General features: G+C 40.6%; 1 protein-coding gene across 1 annotated transcript; it reads right to left on the bottom strand.

Moving 5' to 3' along the window:
- Positions 1-3,164: 3,164 nt before the first annotated feature.
- On the bottom strand, positions 3,165-5,788 carry LOC111904157 (adenylate kinase, chloroplastic). Its single transcript, XM_023899937.1, has 7 exons — positions 5,311-5,788; positions 5,113-5,214; positions 4,555-4,683; positions 4,344-4,478; positions 4,100-4,246; positions 3,660-3,734; positions 3,165-3,399 (listed from the first exon to the last, which is right to left on the bottom strand). Exons 1-7 carry the CDS (start codon positions 5,500-5,502, stop codon positions 3,292-3,294), a joined length of 888 nt encoding a protein of 295 aa, XP_023755705.1. The 5' UTR covers positions 5,503-5,788; the 3' UTR covers positions 3,165-3,291.
- Between the last annotated feature and the right edge of the window lie 10,585 nt (positions 5,789-16,373).

The raw sequence follows: 16,373 nt of genomic DNA, 5'->3' as shown, positions 1-16,373 counted from the left end.
TGTGGTGCAAAAACATTATTTATAAGAACATATTTTATTCCGAACATAACAAATGATATGATTAAAGTGGGCACTTGGTGGCCACACACCCTTACACTCGTAGGATTTTGGGTTAACTTGTAGTGTTTTTCAGGAGTAGCTAACTGGGCTGAAAAAAAAAATTTGCAACGTAATTTATTGTAATTTACTATTTGATAAAACAATAAAAATAGATTATTTTAGTTTATGAACTAGTTTTTGAAAAACTATTTTGAGATAGTTTTTGATAAGTTTTTCAAAAGTATTTTAAATATGTCATTAATTATATCTATCTCTTTTATTTTACTTATATATCTAAATTAGTTTATAACCCGTGAGAACCACGGTTACAAAATTAAAATTAGTATATAAATCAAAAAATTTAGAAAATTAAGTTGTTAAAATAAACATAAATTATAATTTATTTTTCGTGACGTTGAAAAATCTCAAATCTACTACATTAATATTTCTTGAATTTCTTGAAAATATAAACATAGTAAGTGTAACAAAATTTGCTAAATATCCCTTAATCGGAGGATAAGTGCGGTAGTTAATATTGACATATTTTGACATATTTTTTTTGACATATAATTTATGAGTATGAGTTGTAAAATGAAATTCAAATTGAAGAACCAAAACAATGACATGTGGCGTCATATTTTTTTTGTTTCATTACTCACTCACTTAAAATACAATAAAGTTCCATAGAATATGAAGAACAAGGTGTATTCTACTAGAATACATTCTCATTCTTCTATATACGAATTCATTCTGAAAGAATATTATTGTTAACATTAATGACAAATTTAATTAGTTTCCATAAAAAAAATTATAAGTATGGATATTATTTAATATACATATAATTTTACTAAATTATTATTGTTGCATTTTAGCACATAATAGATGTGAGAAACATTTGAACCTACCTTTTTCTCTTTCTCTCTCTCTCTCTCTATATATATATATATATATATATATATATATATATATATATATATATATATATATATATATATATATATATATAATGTGTAAAAGTGATGTGATGTTTGCATTAGTATGTGTATTTTATCACATTGGAAGAAGCACCACTTGATAAGATTTGTGAATTCGGCTTAAGCACCAACCGAGAACTCCCTTTAAGCCATCGAAATCACATGTGATTTTAGTCCAAATGTGTTCTCGGTCCAAGTTGAGATTTCGGCCTAGTTTGATTTCGGCCAAGAAGTGATTTCGATTCTTCATAACTGAAATCTTTATGTTTTTGGGTTTCAAAACCGAAAACCCCAAATGCAAGGTGTACAATAAAATGTTTTGTCTAACTATTTGACTTTTGTTGAATTAATTGACTTTTGTTGACCTAATTGACCTTTGTTGACCCGAAATAACCGGTTGTCACATATGTAAACTCGAGAATATAAGGGTCCGAGAGCAGTTCCCCTGGATGCAGGGTTCCAATGGGCTACATCTCCTTGGCGGGATCTAGGGGCAACCCCCCTAGTAGGGTCCAAGGAGGCAACTTCAGCCATGCATTTTCCCGCCAAAACTTTTAGTGATATCATGGTGATGTCATGAGTTGGTTATGTCTAAATAACCAATGATTTTTGGCGCCAAAAGGAGGCAACTTCCGTTTAACTACTTTCCCTCTAGTATAAGAACATTTCTCTGGTTCCAGAAAAAGGGTTGGAATTCACATACACGAAAATCATATGCTGATTGTTTTATCTCTCAAAAACACAAAAACAAACAAGGTATATTTAGTGTTTTTGATTTAGAAGTGATCTGGCTTTTGAATTGAAGTTCTTTGGATTATCCCAAATCTAATTTCGTGATACCGATGTTATAGTGTCAAAATCACAGATTTTGAAAAATGATTGTAATTACGATCCAAGAAACATCCAAATATATTGATATTCTTAAGACCCATATATATATATATATATATATATATATATATATATATATATATATATATATATATATATATATATATATATATATATATATATATATATATTAGAGCCATGACTCATTATGCCATTAAACTTTTGATCATAGAATCCAAATTTAAATTCTATAACTTGTTTATACGATATGATCCTTTTTATAATCAATATATTATATTCCTTTTAAGTAATGTAGTCATGTTGACATTGACCTTTGTTGGCAGCAATTTTCATGCCTTAAGCTGACAAGTAGACAATAGATTATTCAACTTGAAATGTCATTATCTTTTTCCTAATTTCTTATATGTTATTGTCACTATTTGATAATAATCTTGGCGATCTGTTCCTATAATTTTACTCTAAATTTTAATTTTTCTTGTTAGTAAATCTGAACAATTTACTTGCGGACGTTACGTTTAAACATGATATATGATAATCGATAATATGTTTTTATCTAACGTTTTTCTATCATACTTTCTAATTTTAGTTTTATAAAATTTGCACCACTATTTTAGTTTTAAATTTTTTGTTGTTGTAAATGAGCAGTGAGAACCACGCATTTTAGGGCGACAAGTGTATATTTTTTTTTATGTATGCCACCCAGTTTCTACCTATTTCTATCCTTTTCAGTTAGTTCCCCCACATACCAAATCGAAAGAAAGACCTGACATTGGTAATTGATAAGATAAGATTATCAAAATTTTGTTTAAAAAGCAACAGCAGAGGTTTGGTTTGAAATGTTTAAATATTAATATTATTGCAGCACTAAGAGTATCTTCCAAACTCTTTTGATTTTAATAACTATAAGGCTAAGAGGAATGGTAGCACTCTTAGCACCTTGCCACACCATTTTTCTTTTTTAGCAACTAGCTCTTAGCATTTGGTAGGGAGTAGTAGTGTGTTAAATTAATAGGGTTTATTTTGAAGAAAAAAAAAGGAGAAAAAAAGAAACAATAGCTAAGAACCAATCATAATTAACCAATACATATTCTCTCTCTTCTTTACTCTTGCTATTTGCTTGGCGACAAATGCTTGACACCTCCATTGGCAAATCCAAAGGAATGGTGTTTGATATTTAGCACCTTGTTTGGTGAGAGGGGTGGCGAGTCCACTCCCTCAAGCCTAAACATGACATGACATGACGATTCTCTTAGTCTACACACACCATTTGTTTTGTAACACAATATTAAGCAAATAAGATATCTCAAATACAATCTTTTGATTGTGTTTAAAAAGAACATCTCCATAACATCATAATGAATGAATTACACAACAACAATGTCTCAAATACATTGGTTTTTATTAATCTGGTATATATATTTTTGCTTTATGTAGCTGTGGTTCCTAATATAGCATTCTTTTTTTGGTGGATAAGATCTGAGAGTGCACTATCGATCTTTGCAAACACAATCTCCTTCGGGAGACTTCCATCCACCTGAAACAAACAACACAACAGACTTCCTATTTAATAAAAAATGTAAAAAAAAAAAATAGTAATGTCATCAACTCTTTTTACCGTTATAAGCAACATATATTTAAATCCCCAACATGAGTTAATTAGTATATTTGTTCATCTTCCACATAAATTAGAGTCATGTTTTGGAGTATAGATTTAAATAGCAACGTAGTAACAACAATCATTTGACCAAGTTTAAATTCAAGGTAGAGTCAACAAGTGTAAAGCTGCATGCATACCTTGATTGTAATATCTTCAAACATGGAAAGGACTGATTCTACATTTTGGTTATGTGTTTGCAACCGTAGCTTTACCTGATAAATATAATAATAATAATTAATCAGTTACATGATAAAATGCAAAACACAAATGTAACAGGGTTTATACTTTATAGTCATCTATATATTATTATACTTTATAGTCTATTATTCCACTTGAAGAAACACTTGTGCAAAAGACGTGAATACCCTCCTCATCCTCATCATCAAAAAAGCCCTACAACTAGATGTGTTCTTAAAAAGTGATCACATAATTTGGGCCCGTTGAATTTAATGCATAAATTGGCATCAAAGAGAACAATTTAATTAAAATACCTAAATACCAAGAATACATACAATGGAGGGGGATCACAAAAAGCTCATAACAACTGTAAAAAGAATTGAATTTAACAAAAACTTACTCTTTCTTCTGTATCATCAAAACGTTGGGTGAGCCTTGCAGCAATTTCTTCAGTTTCGGGGGGTGAATATGTCAAATGATATATTCTACCAGTAACAGGATCCAACCTACGCCCAACCACTCTATCAACCAGAATCTCCTGAGGAACCTGTTCAAAAATCAATCAAACAAAATGGATTCAAATGTACCTTCAAATTCAATCCAAAGTCCAAACAAAAAAAAACAACATAATTTACAAATCTCACATCAAGAAGAATAAAAAGGTCTGGATGGAAACCAAAGGCTTCAAGTGCAGTTGCTTGTGATGAGCTTCTTGGGTATCCATCTAAAAGCCAACCTTTTTCAGCAGAATCTGGTTGTGACAAACGATCCTTCACCATCTATATCCAGGGAAGAAATTTAATAGAAAAACTCTATATAAAGTTTTTACAAAAAAGGTCAAAGAATCGTACATACCATGACAACTATCTCATCTGGAACCAACTGTCCTTTCTCCATATATTCCTTTGCTTTCTTACCATTTGCAGATCCCACTTCAACTTCTGCTCTCAGTAAATCTCCTGCTGCAATGTGCACCAAATCATACTGCAAGTGCAAAGATAGATTAACTCAATGAATGCTACATCAAGGAAATCAATATTCATGGGTGTGTTGCAAATCATATCTAATATGCAGTTATAAAGCCCCTAATATACAAAGAACAGAAGCATTTTGGTATCTATTTGGCAAAGGGAGATGGATCACACTTATGAGACAGACTCCAAAAAAGAAAGAGTTTAACCTTAAGTATTAGCCATGGATGATACCTTTGAAAAACTTGATGGAGAAATGGGTAATCAATCAAATGAGAGAATTAGTTATGTAAGCAAAATCTATCCAATACTTTGATGAAATTTATTACCAAGTGAACAGAAGTTTTGATAAGGCAAATGAAATTAAAATTGGAAGTAAACAGAAGCAATTGAAATAGGAAGTAAACAAAAGGCAGTAGAATTGTTTCCCAAATTGACTCACTTTACTAGTAATTAGCTGGCATTGTGTTCCTTTACCAGAAGCAGGAGCTCCAGATATCATAATTTTCAAAGGCTCCCGAGGTTTATCCGTTGATGCCAAAATCTGCCAATAACCAAGAGTACGAAATACAAATAAAAGATTTTGGTAAACATCACTTGAATTGAATTCAGTCATGTAGAGCAATATTGAAGCAGTTACCAAAGAAGAGCGTCGATTTGTTTGCCTACATCGGCGTGTAGCAGCATTTACAGCAGCAATGGGAGAGGCGGTGAATGAGAATGATGATGAGGAATGCTGTGGATTGGGGAAATCATGGAGACAAAACGAGGGATTCGGATGTTTCGGCTTCGATAACATCGTAGACGAGTTCAAATAAGGCCACGAAGCCATAGCTCCGATTCGGACTCACTCTCAATTCCCTCGTTCTTCTCTCCTCAATTGCACGCAGCACAGGAACAACACCTAGGCTACCAGCACTACACCACTGGTTTCCGATATGTAACAAACACGGTTCGAGTGGTGAAGTGAACTACAAAAACTCAACAAGGATCCATACACCGATTTCATGGACCTCCGTCTCCGCGGAGAAAGATTTGGTACTACGGACCCCTACAATCCCAATCCCAATCCCATTCAATAATCTCTAGCCCCAACGGCGCTGTCGTTTAGCAAGTAGGTATCACTTAACTTCTTAATAGGTATCACTTACTTCTTAATATGAGGATCACTTATTTTTTTAAGTGCAAGTACACAAACTCGACCTTATTGGTTACAACTATTTTTCACAAAACTAAATAAGAAAAATATGAGAAAAGTCTTAATATTTTTTTTAAAAAAATTATTTTAGTTTCAGAAATAAAAATTGAACATAAAAGTTTCAGTTATTTTATTTTGGTTGGTTGTAAAACAATTTTAAAAACATTCTAACAAAGTTTAAGAATATTCTAAAAACATTATAAAAAATACATTGTAAAAAGGTTAAAACTGTTAAAAAAGTTATAAACTGTAAAAAAAAAATTAAATAGGTCTTGGGCAGCATATGTTGCTAGTGGCGTATCGTGCCATCCTCAAGTATCGCCTTATGATCCTTTCATTTCCGGCTGACGAGACTTGTCCTGTTTGTCGCAAGGCATGCTTGGATCCCTTCGGGGAGCATACAGTTCATTGTAAAGAGCTTACGGGTTTCAAGTACCGACACAATCTGGTTAGGGATGTTCTTTTTGATATATTTAGGTGTGCTGGGGTTTCAGCCAAGAAAGAGACATCTGTGAACTTTCTAACTGACTCATTGGAAAGAAGATCAACACTTAGACTAGTTGATGTTTTAGTATTTGGATGGGCTGGAGGAAAACATGCATGCGTGGATCTAACAAGGGTTTCCCCTCTTGTGGGCTTGGGGACTGGAGTTTTCACTGTGGGGTAAGTTGCTTTAAAAACTGCATCAAGCAAATTGGCAAAACATGAGAAAGCGTGTATGAAAAATCAACACACGTTTATACCTTTTGTATTTGATACTTTAGGTTTCCTTGCGCCAGAAGCTGTGGAACTACTCAATGGGTCATGCATAGTAATGTTATGACTCAAAGATCTATATATGTTTTTAAAAGAATTAGTTTTGTCATCCAAAAAGGGGTTGCGACACAGCTTGTTGTTCGTTTACCCGCTACGGCTATATATCTTTCTTATGGAACTTAAACATAATATATAGGTTCTACAAAAAGTTATAAAAGCGTTGTAAATGTATTTTATAAAAAAAAAATAGATTGTTTTCCAAAAAGAAGGTAACCCTTTATACATTACATACAAAATCCGTCTTAAAATTTGATGAATTATAGCTTCTTTTATCCCTTACACTTACACCTAGAATATGTCCTAAAAATACATTGTCGTTTTCTATCGCTCTAGCCAGAAAATTTCAATGTTGTATTACAACAAGTGATTTAGAAAGAGCAATATGGTGGGATGGTATAAACCTGAATGAAAGAAAACTGTATAGACGTCATAGATACTATTATGTTTTTATGAATGGGTTGACAAAAATGAAGTTGAAGGTTCATTATTTCCATTTGTTTTTCTTTAGACAATAGACCCTAACATGTTGACATGTTGTCTTACATTTGACGTGCATTGAAACGTGAATAGGACACAAATTGTATTTATATATATTTTTATTGCATCCACAAAAATAGAACAAAACAACACGAATGGATTCGTGTTCACCAATTTAAAAAAAATTATGAATATCTCATAGCGAAAATGGGCCTCAAATGCTAGTTATGTAACAAACAGAACTTTAACTCTATGTTGTACAATTGATACTATCGATATGAAGGATGATGAATGTGACCAAATTTTCGTGCTCAATATTCCTTGTAACTTCAGCATATATTTTAATTTGTCTCGTGTTTCTTTTTTACATATGCAATATATTCCCTCCACAACGAGAAAGTGAAAAAAAAATTAATATAACAAATCTACATCAGTAATAGTAATAGTATGTTTCTTGAATGTAAAAAGACATCATGTTTTCCATATTTGGAGCTGTTTTTATTTTATATTTTTCCAATGCTGTCATTCATGTCATTTTACCAATTTACCCTTGGTATCTTCAATTAGTAAAATGGGCTGGGATTGACTATTCATATTTCATTACAAACAAGAAACAAGTCATGTAACATATTGCTTCTATTTAAACTATTTCAACAACTATTAACTATTGTTTAATGTTATTCATGGTAAACTTTGGTTCCGTTTTCTTCTAAAATTAAAAGACGACATAAAACTAGACTTTGTATACACCTTTTGACTTTGAGACCGATCATCTGGCAAAGGTGGGTGAACAATGGAGGGGTTCCCTTAAAAATCCCTTATTAAAGGGCATGGAATCTGCAAATCAGGGAACAAGATAAACAAATTAGGACATTGTTCTATAAGGTTTAGTCAAAATTTGTAAGACACTGCCATGGTTGTAATGGTGAGAATATGATATAAATGCAAATGGTTATTTAGTATATATAGGCAAATTGGTCATCAGATATAATGAAATGAATACACACCTTTGGCTTTTGGGAGGAGCAAATCATAAGCAACGTGTCTGCGAAGTACAGGAAGTTCTTTCTTTTCACGTTCACAATCTTCAAGCCATACCCTTTTCACCACATTCATGACACCCATACCAGAAACCCTCCTTACCTCTTTCTTCTCGCTGCATTATTCATAGCAAATGAGTGGCACATAAACAAATTAATAAAATACTACTCGTATAAGATAACTGATTGACATGAAAAAAGATACTTGCATTTCTGAGGGAGTTCCAACAACAATGTGTGTTAACTGATCGTTAAGACACATATAACGAGAACCACTTCCTCTTCGAACCATTTTCACCAATCCATGCATTTCAGAAGCATCAAAACCAACAAGATGAATTTTGCAATTCAACAAGTACTGTAACAACCAAAAATACAACCAATTTAAATTTTTCAAAAACATCTCAATTCCAATAATTCTTTACAAAAAGGTTTTCAATACAAAATATTTATCGTATTCCCAGAATCATAACACCACAAAATTATGAGGAGCGGTACGATCACGCCTTCGCCTTGCCACGATCACCTGAAGAACCTGAAAAACATGAAACCACAACTGTAAGCCCGAAAGCTTAGTGAGATACCCCCAATATATCAACCACAAATACCATACACGCATAACATGCCATAACATATCCGATCATAGAACAGCCAAGCTCTCCGGGTCTACTGTGTGACTGGTCTGCCGCACCGGCCAACAGTCCACCTGGTCCACCCTATGAGTCCATCCACATACATCGAGTCTGCAGTGTGATTGGTCCGCCCGTTCCCGGGCCTTCAATCCACATGGTCCACTCTTTGAGTCTACAGTATGACCGGTCCGCCCGCACCGGGCCTTGAGTCTGTCTGGTCCACTCTCCGAGCCTTCGGCACGTCTGGTCCGCCCCTATCGGGACCTACAGCCTATCCGGACCGCTCGCTGGGCCTACGGGACAACCGGTCCGCCCTGGGTATCTTGGCCTACTGCACACAACAGGACCCGCCTCAACCCAACTCCAGTCCAGACATCCATGTGCACATATACATACAATCATCTAACAATTCACAGTCAATAAGCAGGTCAACAGATCACATAACATACCACCATCCTAACCAGGATACCGACCTAACAGGTCACTAACATAGCATCTCCCTATCTCTCAGGATACCAATCTCAATCAGGTCTCTAGCATATACCATCCTAACTCACAGGATGCAAACATGTCACAACAGTAACATAATAACAACCACCCGGATCTCAATCCGATAAGGGCCGGCCTTGGTGCCTTAGACCCCGTTGATATAGTGAGGATAACTCACCTCGAAGCTGCCGACTGAACAGATAATCCAAGCTACTCCGATCACTGATACGATCTCCACCACTGGTCAACCACCAATGCGCTGAACTCAAAACAACAAACAATAATTACCAAAATGCCCCTGGACACCAATGGTCAACCCTTGGACAAAGACAAGGTCAAAGTCAACTCCTGACTGACCCTACTCGCCGAGTTCCCATACTCAGACTTTACTCCATCTGCGACCTAACTCGCCGAGTCACCCCGAGACTCGCCGAGTCCAACAACTCGGAGTCCTACTCGCACACAACTCACCGAGTCATCCCTTGACTCACCGATTCTCGACTCAACCAGAGAATATCGGAACTCTTCGACAAGACTCGCCGAGTCCAAGAACAGACTCGCCGAGTCCAAGGCTATCATCAACCTACTCGCCGAGTTGTTCATACAACTCGCCGAGTTACAGGCTATCTTCATCCGACTCGCCGAGTTGTTCTTCCAACTCGTCGAGTCCCAGCTCATCTTCAAGCAACTCGCCGAGTTCACCCATGTGACTCGCCGAGTACCACCGATCTGAATCCTTTCAGAAGCATTCCAGGCCATGCAAATGATCCGAAACATAGATCTAAGCTTATACAACTCATCCATCACGTAAAGTGGCAAACTTTACGTGAATCCCAAGAGATCTAGGCCTTAATCACTTATAACTAGGGTTTGGGACTTGCAAGCTTTACTAAACACACCAACACAGGGACTTTCATGCTCTTTGATTCTCCTCCCTTCCAGATCTGAGGTAGCAACCTCAGATCTAACCTCTAGACTTCCATTTACATCCTTAGACAAGATCCCACAAACCCCAAATTGAAGAAACGACATACAATCAGACCAAGAACGAGATATTACCTCCAATGGACGCCCCCAACTGCAATGAAGTTGATTCCAAGAAAAACCCCTTTCCCCAAGCCTTCAATTCCCACAAAATTCCTTCAACAAACTTCTCCAATGCTCCAATCCACTCAACAATGGAGCTCCTCTACGATTTAGGGTTTCTGGGACTCAAGAGGGAAATAGAGAGGCTGGGGAAGGAACATAATGTTCCTTATATAGGGCTCAACCCCGAGAATTAGGGTTTTCTCCACCCAGTGCTTACTCGCCGAGTCCATCTCATCGACTCGCCGATTCGGCCACTTAACACGCGACCAAATTCGCGACTGTACTCGCCGAGTCCATCCATGGACTCGCCGAGTCACTCTTCCTCAAATAACACTTTTAGCCTTTCAACTCTACTCTTGCTATTTCGGGATGTTACAATTCTCCCCCACTTATATTAGGCTTCGCCCTCGAAGCCTATAGCAGCTCAACTCCAAAGATACTCCCGCTACGCGCCACCTGGCCTCAACCAGACCAGGTCCCTTGAGGCATACCTAAACGAAACTCGAATACACTTTCCTTCCCTCACGGTGTCCTGACCACCGTCTCAAATAGGGCACCGGATTCACCCTCTAATAACTTCACTTAACCCCTGAGAATTACCCATAATGCAACACTGCTCCAAATCACAACCAACACTCGACTCATAAAGACTAGAAAACGATGAACCATCGGATCCCCGATCCGAATCCCACTCTATCCATTCCGTGACGACGGAAAACCCATTCTCTATCACAGAGCACTCCCACGAGTCCTCCTCTTACAAACACATACACATGCTGAACTAGCTCCAGCATCCTCAGGTTTGGAGAACCCGACACACTGATGACACCCTCAAACATCCCCCAGGATGAACCACTAATACATACCCAATGCCCTGATCAGAATCACACTGAGAGTCCAGGACTCTCTCCCTGCATCCTTTCCAAGCCCCTGGGCTCTACACCTGCGGAATTCCTTCCGCAACCTCAGCAGACATCCCAAACCGGATGAGCTCCTACTTCACTGCCGCGAGCACGATGCTCAAAATCATACTCGAAATACTCTAATCATAACTCTGCTCTGCAGCTTTCACTTTCGCGAACTTGCACTCCCCTTCGGAGTTACACACCTTTCTCTCTTCCTTTTCCAAGGAATCCACTTGGCCACATTGCCACTCCAACACGTGCCACGGTGCTCGCCCAATGCGACACCACCCTTTTTGCGTAACCGATTCACATACTCTGGCTCTCATTGCAGGGGCTCTCAAGCCCATGCATTCTCTCAACTCATCAAAATCACTACCCGGGGCCAGACCTTCCAATGCAATCACACTGCAACATACACAATCAGCAATCTCAAACTGATCCAACAATACCCGCAGAGTCTTCAGCACGACTGGACCGCCTCATCAGGCCTTCAGTCCATCTGGACCACTCTCTCAGAACCTTCAGCCAATCTGGACCGCTCTCAGAGCCTTCAGTTTGGCTGGACCATTCTCCGAGCCTTCGGTCTGACTGGTACGCCTTCCGGCCTTCAGTCTATCTGGACCGCTCATTATCAACCAACATTCCATGCTATCCCCCTCGGGATTCATCCCATGCATACCGTTCTAGCCCTCTAGGGGTTCCGAACTCTAACTCCATCGACATACTCGATCCCGGCCTGCTTTCAGGCCTCCATAACCAATGCCCTAGGTCTGTATCCCGCCCCGCATGCCCGACACTCGCTCCTATCAGCCTATAGTCTAGGCTGACAGAACACTGCTGAATCCCAACAGCTAAGCACCCTCAAATACTCATCGATCTCCCGGAGAATTCTCCAATTCTCCCCCACTATAGCACTGACTAACAACCGCCAGCCGCCATCAACGACCTTCCAAAACAACCCTGCACCAAGAGACCACTTACACACGGGCCGCTTCCACAAGCATAAACAACCCTTAGCAAAACACATCTCCTCACTGATCAATCCGCTCAAGAAGAATCCGATCTCCAATTATCCCTTCCACGATCGAAGATGCTACCTGACGTAACCCAATGCCGCATCTCCACTAACAACCCTTACGAACGATAACCAACGAAAGCACCAAAACACTAACCATAATAATATCAAACCCTCAGGGAGTAACGGATACCAAGACGAAAACCCGAAACACAAATCCATAACCCAAACCACAACCCGCAAAACGAAGAATATCATAATGAAAACCAAACAATTACCGGCTCATGAACATTACACCACAATAATCACAAGATAACAAGACATCAAGAAAGAAACATACCCGCAGTTGTCTCTGGCACTGCCCTGACCTCCTCTGCAACAAGCTGAAAAACACGACCCTGAGCCCTTGGGGGATCCGCTCCACCCTGACCTCCACCTGTGATCCTCAAAGTGGCCGGTGCTGGAGCCTGCACCGATCCCGCAGCAAACTGTGGACAGTTGGCCCTCAAATGTCCAACCTGATGACAATGATAGCAGATCCTCAAATCCCGAACTGGCGCTGACTGCCGACAATCCCTCGCATAGTGCCCATCCCTTCCGCACTTGCGGCATGCACCACCAGTCCTACAAACCCCGGTGTGACCCTTCCCACACTTCCCACAAGTGTGGCTGCTCAAATCCCCCATTCTAACATCAACGGTCTTGGACCGTTTCGGTGCCGGCTGCGACTGCACCGGAGCCTGCCTCAGCTCACGCATCTGCAACTCAATCTCTAACTCACGCCGCCTAGCGGCCTCCTGCAACTCCAACAAGGTCTCGCACCTCTGCGCAGACACAAACTGTCTGATGTCCCTCTTGAGCATGCTCAGATATCGGGACATCTGGGCCTGCTCCGAAGCGAACTCTGGGCAAAACATCACCCTCTCAGTGAACATCCTGGTGATCTCAGTCACCGACTCTGAATCCTGCTTCAGCTCAAGGAACTCCTGAGCCAATCTCTCCCTCTCAACCTGCGGAACATAACGAGTACTGAACATTTCTATGAACTGATCCCATGAAACCGCAGCCCTCTGCGCCTCCGAAAATGACCCCGTGGTCAATCTCCACCAATCCTTCGCCCCGAGCCTCAACAGGTTCAGAGCACACCTCACCCTATGATCAGCAGGGCATGAACACGTGAAGAAACATCCCTCCACGTCTGACAACCACCTCATAGCAACGATCGGGTCCTGAACTCCGTCGAATGTGGGAGGCTTCGTCCTATTGAAGTCCCGATACTAAAAACCTTGACTAGCTCCTCCCCCTGCCGCTGCTACAGCCGCTGTAGCCACCGCGGCAGCCGCCTCGGTGAGAGCCGCATAACGCTCATCAAAATACTCAACCATGGCGGTCTTAATCGACCCAAACAACTCTGGCAACTCAGCCCGGAACAACTCCGCAATCTCCTCACGCAGGATCTCACGAATCCTCGCGTCCAACTCGCTCGTGCTCATCTGACCGACAACCTCGGGTGGCACCGATTCGCCCGGAACCCTCTCTCCAGCTCCCGATCCTGACCCGGATCCACTCTCATCATGCCTCGGAATCTCCATACTGAAAAGAAACACCACACAAAATCTCAGACTCTTCCCACACCCTGGGATCCAACTCTCTCTCAACCCACCCTAGAGATCATGGTTTCCCTGATACGCGTATGGGTCCTGTGCTTTCAGTAGTACGGGCCCATACTACCTTCCACACCTACCCACATTTGTATGAAGTACTACCACAATACCCTAGAGAACAAGCATAACAATAATCAACCCTCACCACTAGAGAAACACTGAGAATCTCCCATAAGGGACCCTAGGCTACAGGCATCACAAATCAGGCAACATATCATGAAATCCTGAAGATCCCTAGCCTAACACTAGCATGCTGTTCTATCAAAGCTCAAAAACAAATAACATGCATGGTATTTTGGGGTTACTTACTGGCTCCGGCTGATCGTACCTCCGCGTCTTCCTTTACTCATTTTTGAAAACCATTTTTAAATACTCTTTCGAAAACTCTCCTCGATTTGAGACTGGAGTCACACGAGTGTTTCTCCAATTCACTCAAACCAAGGCTCTGATACCAACTTGTAACAACCAAAAATACAACCAATTTAAATTTTTCAAAAACATCTCAATTCCAATAATTCTTTACAAAAAGGTTTTCAATACAAAATATTTATCGTATTCCCAGAATCATAACACCACAAAATTATGAGGAGCGGTACGATCACGCCTTCGCCTTGCCACGATCACCTGAAGAACCTGAAAAACATGAAACCACAACTGTAAGACCGAAAGCTTAGTGAGATACCCCCAAAATACCAACCACAAATACCATACACGCATAACATGCCATAACATATCCGATCATGGAACAGCCAAGCTCTCCGGGTCTACTGTGTGACTGGTCCGCCGCACCGGCCAACAGTCCACCTGGTCCACCCTATGAGTCCATCCACATACATCGAGTCTGCAGTGTGATTGGTCCGCCCGTTCCCGGGCCTTTAATCCACATGGTCCACTCTCTGAGTCTACAGTATGACCGGTCCGCCCGCATCGGGCCTTCAGTCTGTCTGGTCCACTCTCCGAGCCTTCGGCACGTCTGGTCCGCCCCTATCGGGACCTACAGCCTATCCGGACCGCTCGCTGGGCCTACGGGACAACCGGTCCGCCCTGGGTATCTTGGCCTACTGCACACAACAGGACCCGCCTCAACCCAACTCCAGTCCAGACATCCATGTGCACATATACATACAATCATCTAACAATTCACAGTCAATAAGCAGGTCAACAGATCACATAACATACCACCATCCTAACCAGGATACCGACCTAACAGGTCACTAACATAGCATCTCCCTATCTCTCAGGATACCAATCTCAATCAGGTCTCTAGCATATACCATCCTAACTCACAGGATGCAAACATGTCAAAGCAGTAACATAATAACAACCACCCGGATCTCAATCCGATAAGGGCCGGCCTTGGTGCCTTAGACCCCGTTGATATAGTGAGGATAACTCACCTCGAAGCTGCCGACTGAACAGATAATCCAAGCTACTCCGATCACTGATACGATCTCCACCACTGGTCAACCACCAATGCGCTGAACTCAAAACAACAAACAATAATTACCAAAATGCCCCTGGACACCAATGGTCAACCCTTGGACAAAGACAAGGTCAAAGTCAACTCCTGACTGACCCTACTCGCCGAGTTCCCATACTCAGACTTTACTCCATCTGCGACCTAACTCGCCGAGTCACCCCGAGACTCGCCGAGTCCAACAACTCGGAGTCCTACTCGCACACAACTCACCGAGTCATCCCTTGACTCACCGGTTCTCGACTCAACCAGAGAATATCAGAACTCTTCGACAAGACTCGCCGAGTCCAAGAACAGACTCGCCGAGTCCAAGGCTATCATCAACCTACTCGCCGAGTTGTTCATACAACTCGCCGAGTTACAGGCTATCTTCATCCGACTCGCCGAGTTGTTCTTCCAACTCGTCGAGTCCCAGCTCATCTTCAAGCAACTCGCCGAGTTCACCCATGTGACTCGCCGAGTACCACCGATCTGAATCCTTTCAGAAGCATTCCAGGCCATGCAAATGATCCGAAACATAGATCTAAGCTTATACAACTCATCCATCACGTAAAGTGGCAAACTTTACGTGAATCCCAAGAGATCTAGGCCTTAATCACTTATAACTAGGGTTTGGGACTTGCAAGCTTTACTAAACACACCAACACAGGGACTTTCATGCTCTTTGATTCTCCTCCCTTCCAGATCTGAGGTAGCAACCTCAGATCTAACCTCTAGACTTCCATTTACATCCTTAGACAAGATCCCACAAACCCCAAATTGAAGAAACGACATACAATCAGACCAAGAACGAGATATTACCTCCAATGGACGCCCCCAACTGCAATGAAGTTGATTCCAAGCAAAACCCCTTGCCCCAAGCCTTCAATTCCCACAAAATTCCTTCAACAAACTTCTCCAA

The sequence above is a fragment of the Lactuca sativa genome, chromosome 1, assembly GCF_002870075.4.
Source record: "Lactuca sativa cultivar Salinas chromosome 1, Lsat_Salinas_v11, whole genome shotgun sequence".
NCBI classification, from domain to species: domain Eukaryota; kingdom Viridiplantae; phylum Streptophyta; class Magnoliopsida; order Asterales; family Asteraceae; genus Lactuca; species Lactuca sativa.
Note: the sequence above shows the minus strand (reverse complement) of the source record. Positions and strands in the feature narration are given on the sequence as shown.